This window comes from Lichenostomus cassidix, unplaced genomic scaffold, assembly GCF_008360975.1.
Source record: "Lichenostomus cassidix isolate B80296 unplaced genomic scaffold, HeHo_3.0 HiC_scaffold_34, whole genome shotgun sequence".
Classification (NCBI taxonomy): domain Eukaryota; kingdom Metazoa; phylum Chordata; class Aves; order Passeriformes; family Meliphagidae; genus Lichenostomus; species Lichenostomus cassidix.
The window spans coordinates 1,367,656-1,382,340 of NW_028147431.1; the positions used below are offsets into that span (position 1 = coordinate 1,367,656).

Here is a 14,685-nt window from a genome sequence, read left to right on the forward strand (position 1 = left end):
ATTTTCATTTATTTTCATTTTCATTTCTATTTTTATTTCTATTTTTATTTATTATTATTTTAATTTTTAATCTCATTTTTATTTTATTTTTATTTTTATTTTATTTTTATTTCTATTTCGATTTTATTTTTATTTTTATTTTTATTTTTATTTTTATTTTTATTTTATTTTTATTTTTATTTTTATTTTTATTTTTATTTTTATTTTTATTTTTATTTTTATTTTTATTTCTATTTTTATTTTATTTCATTTTTATTTTTATTTTTATTTTTATTTCTATTTTTATTTTTATTTTTATTTTTATTTATTTTATTTATTATTTTATTTTTATTTTTATTTTTATTTTTTTTTTTTATTTTTATTTTTATTTTTATTTTATTTTTATTTTTATTTTTATTTCTATTTTATTTTATTTTTATTTTTATTTTATTTTTATTTTTATTTTTATTTTTATTTCTATTTTTAATTTATTTTTATTTTTATTTTTATTTTTATTTCTATTTCTATTTCTATTTCTATTTCTATTTTTATTTTATTTTTATTTTTATTTCTATTTTTATTTTATTTTTATTTCTATTTTTATTTTATTTTTATTTTTATTTTTATTTTTATTTTTATTTTTATTTTTATTTTTATTTTCATTTTTATTTTTATTTTTATTTTATTATTATTTTATGTTTACTTTAATAATAACATGGAATTCTACATAATCTCATATATGATTGTATTTTAAGCAATACATTAAAATGATTACAACAACAACAATAATAATAAATAATCATATCTCACTTTATATATAACTGTATATTTTAAATCACATACTAATTACATCATTAATTCCCTATTAATTACATTAATTAAATTACATACATAATTATAGCTAATCTTACGTAATTCCATATTTAAAATTATATATTAAAATTACAATAAGCGATGCATTAAAATGATTACAACAACAATAATAATAAATAATCATATCTCACTTAATATATAACTGCATATTTTAAATCACATACTAATTACATTATTAATTCCCTATTCATTACATTAATTAAATTACATACATAATTACAGCTAACCTTACGTAATTCCATATTTAAAATTATATATTAAAATTACGATAAGCGATGCATTAAAATGATTACAACAACAACAATAATAATAAATAATCATATCTCACTTTGTATATAACTGCATATTTTAAATCGCATACTAATTACATCATTAATTCCCTATTCATTACATTAATTAAATTACATACGTAATAATAGCTAATCTTACGTAATTCTATATTTAAAATTATATATTAAAATTACGATAAGTGATGCATTAAAATGATTACAACAACAATAAAAATAATAAATAATCATATCTCACTTTATATATAACTGCATATTTTAAATCACATACTAATTTCATCATTAATTCCCTATTAATTACACTAATTAAATTACATACATAATTATAGCTAACCTTACGTAATTCTATATTTAAAATTATATATTAAAATTATGATAATTATAACAACAATAACAATAATAAGAAAAATAACAATAACAATAAACAGCCCTATAACCGCCGTTGCACCAATCAGACGCCAGCTCATTAGCATCTCATTAGCATATTTCCCATGGTGCCGCAGGGCTGGCGGAGCGGCTGCTGTTCCAGAGCTCGCTGTGTCCGGATGCTCGGCAGGCCTGGGGACGGAGCTACGACACCCACAGTCTGTACGGACATTCCATGGCCATGGCCAGCCGCAGGTGAGGATTTTGGGAATTCCGGGAATTTTGGGAATTTTGGGAATTCTGGGAGTTATGGGAATTGTTCCTGGGAATTCATTCTGGGAATTATGGGAGTTATGGGGTTCTGGGAGGTGTATGATGTCACTATGACACCCACAGTCTGTACGGACATTCCATGGCCATGGCCAGCCGCAGGTGAGGATTTTGGGAATTCCGGGAATTTTGGGAATTTTGGGAATTCTGGGAGTTATGGGAATTGTTCCTGGGAATTCATTCTGGGAATTATGGGAGTTATGGGGTTCTGGGAGGTGTATGATGTCACTATGACACCCACAGTCTGTACGGACACGCCATGGCCATGGCCAGCCAAAGGTGGGATTGTGGGAATTCTGGGAATTTTGGGAGTTTTGGGAATTATGGGAATTATGGGAATTGTGGGAATTATGGGAATTTTGGGAATTTTGGGGGTTCTGGGAGGTGTATGACGTCACTATGACACCCACAGTCTGTACGGACATTCCATGGCCATGGCCAGCCGCAGGTGGGAATTGTGGGAATTCTGGGAATTTTGGGAATTTTGGGAATTGTTCCTGGGGATTCATCCTGGGAATTCTGGGAGTTCTGGGACTTCCGGGAGTTATGAGAATTATAGGAGTTCTGGGAGTTCTGGGAATACGTTCCGGGAATTCTGGGAGTTCATTCTGGGAATTATTCCTGGGAATTTTGGGAATTCTGGGAGTTCATTCTGGGAATTCTGGGGATTCTGGGAGGTGTATGATGTCACTATGACACCCACAGTCTGTACGGACACGCCATGGCTGCTGCTAGCCGCAGGTGAGGAGGAATTGTGGGAATTATTTTGGGAATTTTGGGAATTGTGGGAATTTTGGGAATTGTTCCTGGGAATTAATTCTGGGAATTTTGGGGGTTCTGGGAGTTGTATGACGTCACTCTGACACCCACAGTCTGTATGGGCATTCCATGGCCATGGCCAGCCACAGGTGAGATTTTGGGAATTGTTTTGGGAATTTTGGGAATTTTGGGAATTGTGAGAATTATGGGAATTGTTCCTGGGAATTATTCCTGGGAGTTCTGGGAGTTGTATGACGTCACTATGACACCCACAGTCTGTACGGACACGCCATGGCTGCTGCTAGCCACAGGTGGGATTGTGGGAATTGTTTTGGGAATTTTGGGAATTGTGGGAATTGTGGGAGTTATGGGAATTCATTCTGGGAATTCTGGGAGTTCTGGGAGTTCCGGGAGTTCTGAGAATTATAGGAGTTCTGGGAGTTCTGGGAATACATTCCGGGAATTCTGGGAGTTCATTCTGGGAATTATTCCTGGGAATTCATCCTGGGAATTTTGGGAATTGTGAGAATTATGGGAATTGTTCCTGGGAATTCATTCTGGGAGTTATGGGAGTTCTGGGAGGTGTATGACGTCACTCTGACACCCACAGTCTGTACGGACACGCCATGGCTGCTGCTAGCCACAGGTGGGATTGTGGGAATTCCGGGAATTTTGGGAATTATGGGAATTCTGGGAGTTATGGGAATTATGGGAATTGTTCCTGGGAATTCATTCTGGGAATGCTGGGAGTTCCGGGAGTTCTGGGAATACATTCCGGGAATTCTGGGAGTTCATCCTGGGAATTATTCCTGGGAATTTTGGGAATTCTGGGAGTTCATCCTGGGAATTATTCCTGGGAATTTTGGGAATTCTGGGAGTTCATCCTGGGAATTATGGGGTTCTGGGAGGTGTATGACGTCACTATGACACCCACAGTCTGTACGGACACTCCATGGCCATGGCCAGCCACAGGTGGGATTGTGGGAATTGTTTTGGGAATTTTGGGAATTTTGGGAATTGTGGAAATTATGGAAATTCATTCTGGGAATTAATTCTGGGAATTATGGGGTTCTGGGAGGTGTATGACGTCACTATGACACCCACAGTCTGTACGGACACGCCATGGCTGCTGCTAGCCACAGGTGAGGATTGTGGGAATTGTTTTGGGAATTTTGGGAATTTTGAGAATTATTTCTGGGGATTCATCCTGGGGATTATGGGAGTTATGGGGTTCTGGGAGTTGTATGACGTCACTGTGACACCCACAGTCTGTACGGACACGCCATGGCCATGGCCAGCCACAGGTGGGATTGTGGGAATTTTGGGAATTTTGGGAATTTTGGGAATTCTGGGAGTTATGGGAGTTATGGGAATTCTGGGAATTGTGGGAATTCTGGGGTTCTGGGAGGTGTATGACGTCACTATGACACCCACAGTCTGTACGGACACGCCATGGCCATGGCCAGCCAAAGGTAGGATTGTGGGAATTATTCTGGGAATTTTGGGAATTTTGGGAATTTTGGGAATTTGGGGAATTATGGGAATTCATTCTGGGAATTCATTCTGGGAATTCTGGGGGTTCTGGGAGTTGTATGACGTCACTCTGACACCCACAGTCTGTACGGACACTCCATGGCCATGGCCAGCCACAGGTGGGATTATGGGAATTGTTCTGGGAATTCTGGGAATTTTGGGAATTGTTCCTGGGGATTCAATCCTGGGAATTCTGGGAGTTACGGGAATTATGGTGGTTCCGGAAATTCTGAGAGTTCTGGGAATTCTGAGAGTTCTGGGAATTCTGGGAGTTTTGGGAACTATTCCTGGGAATTCTGGAAGGTCTGGGAGTTCTGGGAATTCTGGGAGTTTCAGGAATTCTGGGAATTCTGGGAATTCATTCGGGGAATTCATTCTGGGAATTCATTCTGGGAGTTATAGGAATTATGGGAGTTCTGGGAGTTCTGGGAATTCATGGAGTTCTGGGAACTATTCCTGGGAATTATGGGAGTTCCAGGAGTTCTGGGAGTTCTGGGAATTCTGGCAATGCTGGGAGTTCGGGGAATGCTGGGAGCTCATTCTGGGAATTCGGAGAGTTCTGGGAATAAATTCTGGGAATTCTGGCAGTTCTGGGAATGGGGAGGAACAGGGAATTCTGGGAAAACACAGGGAATTCTTGGAATTCTGGGAATTTTGGGAATTCCGGGAGTTCTGGGAGTTCTGGGAATGGGGGAAAAACCAGAATTCTGGAAAAAAACTCGGAATTCTGGGGATAAACAGGGAATTCTGGGATAAAACTCCAGGTAATTCTGGGGAAAAAAATGGAATTCTGGGAGTTATTGGAGTTTGGCTGAGAGCAGCCATCGGGAAATTGGGAAAAAACTGGGAATTTTGGGGGAAAAATGGGAATTCATTCTGGGAATTCTGGGAATTCATTCTGGGAGTTATGGGAATTCTGGTAGTTTTGGGAACTTTTCCTGGGAATTCTGGGAATTCTGGGAATTCATTCTGGGAATTCTGGGAGTTCTGGGAATTATTCCTGGGAATTCTGGGAGGTCTAGCAATTCTGGGAATTCCGTGAATTCTGGGAATTTTTAGGAGTTAAGGGAGTTCTGGGAATTCTGGGAGTTCCAGGAATTCTGGGAATTTTCAGGAGTTAAGGGAGTTCTGGGAGTTTCAGGAATTCTGGGAATTCTGGGAATTTTCTCCCCTGGAAATGTCTGACCGCCTTCCCGAAATCCTTAAATCCTTAAATCCCAAATTCCCAAAATCCCAAATTCCCAAAATCCCTCAATCCTTTAACCCTTTAGTCACTTCCCTTCCCTTCCTTTAATTTATATTAATTTAGTTTGATTTTTCTTTTATTTTAATTTCTTTTCCTTTCTCTTCTCTCTTCCATTTTTCCTCATTTTATCCCATTTGATCTCATTTGATCCCATTTTATCCCATTTTATCCCATTTTTCCTGATTTTATCCAATTTTTTCTCATTTTCTCTCATCTCATCTTCCCTGAATATATCCCAATTTTACCTAATTTGATCCCATTTTATCCCATTTTTTTCTCATTTCATCCCATTTTTTCATATTTTTAATCTCATTTTATCCCATTTTTCTTATTTTTCACCTAATTTTACCCCATTTTTTTCATATTTTTCATCTAATTTTATCCCATTTCATCCCATTTTCATCTCATTTTTTCCCATTTTTCCCCATTTTTTGTCACTCTATCCCATCTTTCCTCATTTTATCCCATTTCGTCCCATGTTATCCCATTTGTCTCATTTTTCCTCATTTTACCTCATTTTCTCCCCTTTTTTTCTCACTTAATCCCATTTTATCCCATTTTATCCCCTTTTTTTCTTCTCATTTTATCTCATTTTTTCCTATCTTTATCTCACTTTATCCCATTTTTTCTCATTTTTTCCCATTTTTCCCAATTTCCCCCATTTTTCCCCATTTTCCCAGCTCTTCCCAGACCGCCGCAGTTTTCCATTTTATCCAATTTTTTGGTCATTTTCTCCCATTTTATCTCACTTTATCCCAGTTTTTTCTCTTTTTTTTTTTCTCATTTTCTCCCATTTCATCTTACTTTATTCCATCTTTCCTGACTTTACCCCATTTTATCTCACTTTATTCCATTTTTTCCTCATTTTCCTCATTTTATCCCATTTTCGTTTCTCTCATTTTATCCCATTTTTAGAACATTTCCTATAATTTCATTTTTCCTCATTTCATCCCATTTTCTCCCATTTTCACCCATTTTCTCCCATTTTCTCCCACTTTATCCCATTTACTTGTCTTTTTTTTCTCACTTTGTCCCATTTTTCTCAATTTTTTTCTCACTTTATCCTATTTTTCCCATTTTCATCCCATTTTTATCCCATTTATCCCACTTTCCCTCGTTTAATCCCATTTTCTCCCATTTTCTCCCATTTTCTCCCAATTTAATCTAATTTTTTCCCATTTTCCCGTTTTCTCCCATTTTTTCCCCATTTTCCCAGCTCTTCCCCAGCTGCAGCAGTTTCCCATTTTATCCCATTTTTTGTCATTTTCTCTCATTTTCTCCCATTTTCTCCCATTTTTTGGTTATTTTCTCCCATTTTATCTCATTTTATCTCACTTTATCCCATTTTTTCCCCATTTTACCACATTTTTCTCCCATTTTCTCCCATTTTATGTCATTTTCTCCCGTTTTCTCCCAATTTCATCTAATTTTTTCCCATTTTTTCCCCATTTTTCCCAATTTTTCCCCATTTTTTCCCATTTTCCCAGCTCTCTCTCCCAGCTCTTCCCCAGCTGCTGCAGTTTCCCATTTTATCCCATTGTTTGGTCATTTTCTCCCATTTTCTCCCAATTTCATCTATTTTTTTCCCATTTTCTCCCAATTTAATCTAATTTTTTCCCATTTTTTCCCAATTTCCCCTGTTTTTCCCCATTTTCCCAGCTCTCTCTCCCAGCTCTTCCCCTCTGCCACAGTTTCCATTTTCTCCCATTTTCTCCCATTTTTTCCTCATTTTATTTCACTTTATCCCACTTTTTCTCATTTTCTCCCATTTTCTCCCAATTTCATCTCATTTTTTCCCATTTTTCCTGTTTTCTCCCATTTTTTCCCCATTTTCCCAGCTCTCTCCCAGCTCTTCCCCTCTGCCACAGTTTCCCATTTTCTCCCATTTTTTGGTCATTTTCTCCCATTTTATCTCACTTTATCCCATTTTTTCCCCATTTTATCCCATTTTTCTCCCATTTTCTCCCAATTTTATCTATTTTTCTCCCATTTTCTCCCAATTTAATCTAATTTTTTCCCCATTTTTTCCCAATTCTCCTCGTTTTTTCCCCAATTCCCAGCTCTCTCCCCCAGCTCTTCCCCTCTGCCACAGTTTCCTATTTTATCCCATTTTTTGGTCATTTTCTCCCATTTTCTCCCGTTTTTTGGTTATTTTCTCCCATTTTATCTCACTTTATCCCATTTTTCCCCATTTTTCCCCATTTTTCCCCATTTTTCTCCCATTTTCTCCCAATTTCATCTAATTTTTTCCCATTTTTTCCCCATTTTTTCCCGTTTTCCCCCGTTTTTCCCCCAATTCCCAGCTCTCTCTCCCAGCTCTTTCCCCCTTCACCACAGTTTCCCATTTTATCCCATTTTTTTGGTCATTTTCTCCCATTTTATCTCATTTTTCTCCCATTTTCTCCCAATTTCATCTAATTTTTTCCCATTTTTTTCCCCATTTTTCCCATTTTCCCCTGTTTTTCCCCCATTTTCCCAGCTCTCTCCCAGCTCTTTCCCCCTCCACCACAGTTTCCCATTTTATCCCATTTTTTGGTCATTTTCTCCCATTTTCTCCCAATTCTATCTAATTTTTTCCCATTTTTCTCCCATTTTCTCCCAATTTAATCTCATTTTTTCCCATTTTTTCCCCATTTTTCCCGTTTTCTCCCAGTTTCTCCCCAATTCCCAGCGCTCTCTCGCAGCTCTTCCCTGGCCGCTGCAGTTTCCATTTTCTCCCACTTTCTCCATTTTCTCCCATTTTCTCCCATTTTCTCCCATTTTCTCCCATTTTCTCCCAATTTAATCTCATTTTTTCCCATTTTCCCCATTTTCTCCCATTTTTCTCCCATTTTCTCCAATTTTATCTAATTTTCTCCCATTTTCTCCCAATTTCATCTAATTTTTTCCCATTTTTTCCCATTTTTCCCAATTTTCCCTCTTTTTCCCCATTTTCCCAGCTCTCTCTCCCAGCTCTTCCCTCCACCACAGTTTCCCATTTTCTCCCATTTTTTGGTCATTTTCTCCCATTTTCTCCCAATTTTATCTAATTTTTTCCCATTTTTTCCGTTTTCTCCCATTTTTTCCCCAATTCCCAGCTCTCTCTCCCAGCTCTTCCCCTCTGCCACAGTTTCCCATTTTCTCCCATTTTCCCCCATTTTCTCCCATTTTTCTCCCATTTTCTCCCATTTTATCTCATTTTCTCCCATTTTAATCTCATTTTTTCCCATTTTTTCCGATTTTTCCCAATTCTCCCTGTTTTTTCCCCAATTCCCAGCGCTCTCTCCCAGCTCTTTCCCCCTTCACCACAGTTTCCCATTTTATCCCATTTTTTGGTCATTTTCTCCCATTTTCTCCCAATTCTATCTAATTTTCTCCCATTTTCTCCCATTTTCTCCCAATTTCATCTCATTTTTTCCCATTTTTTCCCAATTTAATCCAATTTTTTCCCCATTTTTCCCATTTTCTCCCATTTTCTCCCCAATTCCCAGCGCTCTCTCCCAGCTCTTTCCCCCTTCACCACAGTTTCCCATTTTATCCCATTTTTTGGTCATTTTTCTCCCATTTTCTCCCAATTCTATCTATTTTTTCCCATTTTTCTCCCATTTTCTCCCAATTTAATCTAAGTTTTTCCCATTTTTTCCCATTTTCCCCTGTTTTCCCCCCATTTTCCCAGCTCTCTCTCCCAGCTCTTCCCCTCTGCCACAGTTTCCCATTTTATCCCATTTTTCTCCCATTTTTCTCCCATTTTCTCCCATTTTTCTCCCATTTTCTCCCCTTTTTTCCCAATTTAATCCAATTTTTCCCATTTTTTCCCATTTTCCCCTGTTTTTCCCCCATTTTCCCAGCTCTCTCCCAGCTCTTCCCCAGCCGTCACAGTTTCCCATTTTCTCCCATTTTCTCCCATTTTTTCCCATTTTCTCCCATTTTCTCCCATTTTCTCCCAATTTAATCTAATTTTTTCCCATTTTTTCCCATTTTTCCTGTTTTCTCCCATTTTTTCCTCAATTCCCAGCTCTCTCTCCCAGCTCTTTCCCCCTTCACCAGTTTCCCATTTTATCCCATTTTCTCCCAATTCTATCTAATTTTTTCCCATTTTTCTCCCATTTTCTCCCAATTTAATCTAATTTTTCCCCATTTTTTTCCCATTTTTCCCATTTTCTCCCATTTTTTCCCCAATTCCCAGCTCTCTCTCCCAGCTCATTCCCCCTTCACCACAGTTTCCCATTTTATCCCATTTTGTGGTCATTTTCTCCCATTTTCTCCCAATTCTATCTAATTTTTCCTATTTTTCTCCCATTTTCTCCCAATTTAATCTCATTTTTTCCCATTTTTCCCAATTTTTCCTGTTTTTTCCCCATTTTCCCAGCTCTCTCTTCCAGCTCTTCCAATCCACCGCAGTTTCCCATTTTATCCCATTTTTTTGTAATTTTCTCCCATTTTCTCCCATTTTCTCCCATTTTTTGGTTATTTTCTCCCATTTTATCTCATTTTATCTCACTTTATCCCATTTTTCCCCATTTTTCCCCATTTTTTCCCATTTTTCTCCCATTTTCTCCCAATTTAATCTCATTTTTTCCCATTTTTTCCCCATTTTTCCCATTTTCCCCTCTTTTTTCCCCATTTTCCCAGCTCTCTCTCCCAGCTCTTCCCTGGCCGCCACAGTTTCCATTTTCTCCCACTTTCTCCCATTTTCTCCCATTTTCTCCCAATTTAATCTAATTTTTTCCAATTTTTTCCCCATTTTTCCTGTTTTCTCCCATTTTCTCCCCAATTCCCAGCTCTCTCTCCCAGCTCTTTCCCCCTTCACCACAGTTTCCCATTTTATCCCATTTTTTTGGTCATTTTCTCCCATTTTATCTCATTTTTCTCCCATTTTCTCCCAATTTAATCTCATTTTTTCCCATTTTTTCCCATTTTCCCCTGTTTCTCCCCATTTTCCCAGCTCTCTCCCAGCTCTTCCCCTCTGCCACAGTTTCCATTTTATCCCATTTTTTGGTCATTTTCTCCCATTTTCTCCCATTTTCTCCCAATTCTATCTAATTTTTTCCCATTTTTTCCCCATTTTCCCCCATTTTTTCCCCATTTCCCATGTCTCTCTCCCAGCTCTTCCCCTCTGCCACAGTTTCCCATTTTCTCCCATTTTTCTCCCATTTTCTCCCATTTTTTCCTCATTTTATTCCACTTTATCCCAATTTTTCTCATTTTCTCCCATTTTCTCCCAATTTCATCTAATTTTTTCCCATTTTTCTCCCATTTTCTCCCAATTTAATCTCATTTTTTCCCATTTTTTCCCCATTTTCTCCCATTTTCTCCCATTTTCTCCCAACTTCATCTAATTTTTTCCCATTTTTCTCCCATTTTCTCCCAATTTCATCTCATTTTTTCCCATTTTTTCCCCATTTTTCCCGTTTTCCCCCATTTTCTCCCCAATTCCCAGCTCTCTCTCCCAGCTCTTCCCCTCTTCACCACAGTTTCCCATTTTATCCCATTTTTTGGTCATTTTATCCCATTTTCTCCCAATTCTATCTAATTTTCTCCCATTTTCTCCCATTTTCTCCCAATTTAATCTAATTTTTTCCCATTTTTTCCGTTTTCTCCCATTTTTCCCCAATTCCCAGCTCTCTCTCCCAGCTCTTCCTTTGCTGCCACAGTTTCCCATTTTCTCCCATTTCTTCCCCATTTTCTCCCATTTTCTCCCAATTTCATCTAATTTTTTCCCATTTTTTCCCAATTCTCCCTGTTTTTCCCCATTTTCCCAGCTCTCTCTCCCAGCTCTTCCCCTCTGCCACAGTTTCCCATTTTCTCCCATTTTTCTCCCATTTTCTCCCATTTTATCTCATTTTCTCCCATTTTCTCCCAATTTTATCTAATTTTTTCCCATTTTTTGGTCATTTTCTTCCATTTTCTCCCATTTTTTCCCATTTTCTCCCAATTTAATCCAATTTTTCCCCATTTTTCCCAATTCTCCCCGTTTTCTCCCCAATTCCCAGCGCTCTCTCCCAGCTCTTCCCCGGCCGCCGCAGTTTCCCATTTTATCCCACTTTCTCCCATTTTCTCCCATTTTCTCCCATTTTCTCCCATTTTTTCCTCATTTTATTTCACTTTATCCCACTTTTTCTCATTTTCTCCCATTTTCTCCCAATTTCATCTAATTTTTTCCCATTTTTTCCCATTTTTCCCCCATTTTCTCCCATTTTCTCCCATTTCTCCCATTTTCTCCCATTTTCTCCCATTCTCTCCCAATTTCATCTAATTTTTTCCCATTTTTTCCCAATTTAATCTCATTTTTCCCCATTTTTTCCCATTTTTTCCCGTTTTCCCCCATTTTCTCCCCAATTCCCAGCGCTCTCTCCCAGCTCTTCCCCCCTTCACCACAGTTTCCCATTTTTCTCCCATTTTATCCAATTTTCTCCCAATTTTTTCCCAATTTAATCCAATTTTTCTCCATTTTTCCCATTTTTCCCGTTTTCTCCCCAATTCCCAGCGCTCTCTCCCAGCTCTTCCCCGGCCGCCGCAGCCTGCTGGTCACTCGCTCGACCTTCGCCGGCTCGGGCCGGCTGGCCGGTCACTGGCTTGGGGACACCGCGGCCACCTGGGGTCACCTGCGCTCGGCCATCCCCGCCATGCTGGAGTTCGGCCTCTTCGGGATCCCCTACGTGAGAAAACGGGGGAAAAAAACGGGAAAACGGGAAAATTCGGGGTTTGGGGGAAATGGGGGGAAAATGGGGGAAATTAGAAATTTAATGGTTGTTAGGAAATGGGGGAAAATGGGGAAAATGGGAAAATTACAGATTTAATGGTTATTGGGAAATGGGGAAAATGGGAAAATTTGGGATTTGGGGTTGGTGAGAAATGGGGGAAAAACAGGAAAATCTGGGATTTAAGGGCTGTTGGGAAATGGGGGGAAAAATGGGAAAACAGAAAAATTACAAATTTCATGGTTGTAGAAAAATGGGGAAGGAAAGTTCCAAATTTAACGGTTGGTGGGAAATGGGGTGAAAAACTGGGAAAATGAGAAAATTACAAATTTAATTGTTACTGGGAAATGGGGGAAAACAAGGAAAACAGGAAAATCTGGGATTTGGGGGTTGGTGGGAAATGGGGGAAAAATGTGAAAATTACAAATTTATTGGTTATTTGGAAATGGGGGAAAAACGAGGAAAATGGGAAAATTCAGGATTTGGGGTTGTTGGGAAATGGGGGAAAAATGGGAAAATCTGGGATTTGGTGGTTGTTGGGAAATGGGGCAAAAAACCAGGAAAATGGGGAAAATTACAAATTTAGGGGTTGTTGGGAAATGGGGAAGGAAAATTCCGAATTCAATGGTTATTGGGAAATGGGGGGAAAAATGGGGAAAATGAGAAAATTCCAAATTTCATGGTTATTGGGAAATGGGTTGAAAATGGGAAAATTTGGGATTTGGGGTTGGTGGGAAAATCTGGGGGAAAAAATGGGGAAAATGGGAAAATCCAGGATTTGGGGGTTGGTGGGAAATGAGGGAAAAAATGGGGAAAATGAGAAAATTACAAATTTAATGGTCATTGGGAAATGGGGGAAAAATGGGAAAACCGGGAAAATTCCAAATTTAATGGTTATTGAGAAATGGGGGGAAAAAATGGGGAAAACGGGAAAATTACAGATTTAATGGTTGGTGGGAAATGGGGGAAAAAATGGGAAAATTTGGGGTTTAGGGTTGGTGGGAAAATCTGGGGGAAAATGGGGAAAATGGGAAAATTACAAATTTAATGGTTATTGGGAAATGGGGGAAAAATGGAGAAAATGGGAAAATCTGGGATTTGGGGGTTGTGGGAAATGTGGGGAAAAATAGGGAAAATGGGAAAATCTGAAATTTAGTGATTATTGGAAAATGGGGGGAAAATGGGGAAAACAGGAAAATCCGGGATTTGGGGAAAATGGGAAAATTCAGGATTTGGGAGTTGGTGGGAAATGGGGGAAAAAATGGGGAAAATGGGAAAATTACAGATTTAATGGTTATTTGGAAATGGGGGAAAAATGGGGAAAATGGGAAAATTACTAATTTAATTGTTATTGAGAAATGGGGGGAAAAACAGGGAAAATGGGAAAATTACAGATTTAATGGTTATTGGGAAATGGGGGAAAATGGGGAAAATGGGAAAATTTGGGGTTTGGGGTTGGTGGGAAATGGGGGAAAAATGGGGAAAATGGGAAAATTCCAAATTTATTGGTTATTGAGAAATGGGGGGAAAATGGGAAAAACGGGAAAATTACAGATTTAGGGGTTGTTGGGAAATGGGGGGAAAAACAGGGAAAGTGGGAAAATCCCGAATTTAGCGATTATTGAAAAATTGGGGGAAATGGGGAAAATGGGAAAATCCCAAATTTAGGGGTTAGTGGGAAATGGGTGAAAAAATGGGGAAAATGGGAAAATGCAGAATTTAATGATTATTTCGATGCCAGTTTCAAATTCAAACTGTAATTTCAATTTCAATTTCAACTTCAATTTCCGTTTTAGTTTTAATTTTGACTTTAATTTCAATTTTCAACTTCAATTTCCATTTCAATATTAATATCAATATTAATATCAATTTTAATTTTAATTTTAATTTTAATTTTAATCTTTAATTTCAATTTCAATTTTACTTTCAATTTCAATAGTCATATCAATATTAATATCGATATTAATTTTAATTTTAATTTTAATTTCAATTTCAATTTTAATTTAAATTTCAATTTTAATTTTACTTTCAATTTCAATAGTAATATCAATAGTAATATCAATATTAATTTTAATTTTAATTTCAGTTTTAATTTTTAATTTCAATTTCAATTTCAATTTTACTTTCAATTTCAATATTAACATGAATATTAATTTTAATTTTAATTTTAATTTTAATTTCAATTTCAATTTCAATTTCAATAGTAATATCAATATTCATATCAATATTCATATCAATATTAATTTTACTTTTACTTTTAATTTTAATTTTACTTTTAATTTTAATTTTACTTTCAATTTCAATATTAATATCAATATTAATATTCATTTTAATGTTAATTTTAATTTCAATTTAAATTTTAATTTTTATTTCAATTTTAATTTTACTTTCAATTTCAATATTAATATCAATATCGATATTAATTTAAATTTAAATTTCAATTTCAATTTCAATTTCATCTTCAATCTCATTTTTAGTTTTAATTTTAATTTTGACTTTCATTTCAATTTTCAACTTCAATTTCCATTTAAATTTCAATTTTACTTTCAGTTTCAATATTAATATCAATATTAATTTTAATTTTAATTTCAATTTTAATTTTAATTTCAATTTCAATATCAATATCAATATT

General features: G+C 36.6%; 1 protein-coding gene across 1 annotated transcript in view; it reads left to right on the plus strand.

Moving 5' to 3' along the window:
* Positions 1–14,685, plus strand: part of LOC146423102 (maltase-glucoamylase-like) — a 205,763-nt gene that overhangs the window by 67,175 nt on the left and 123,903 nt on the right. The window contains exons 16-17 of the mRNA XM_085045072.1: positions 1,643–1,760; positions 11,840–12,011. Coding sequence (XP_084901198.1) covers positions 1,643–1,760; positions 11,840–12,011 — 290 coding nt within the window. The remainder of the gene's footprint in view (positions 1–1,642; positions 1,761–11,839; positions 12,012–14,685) is intronic.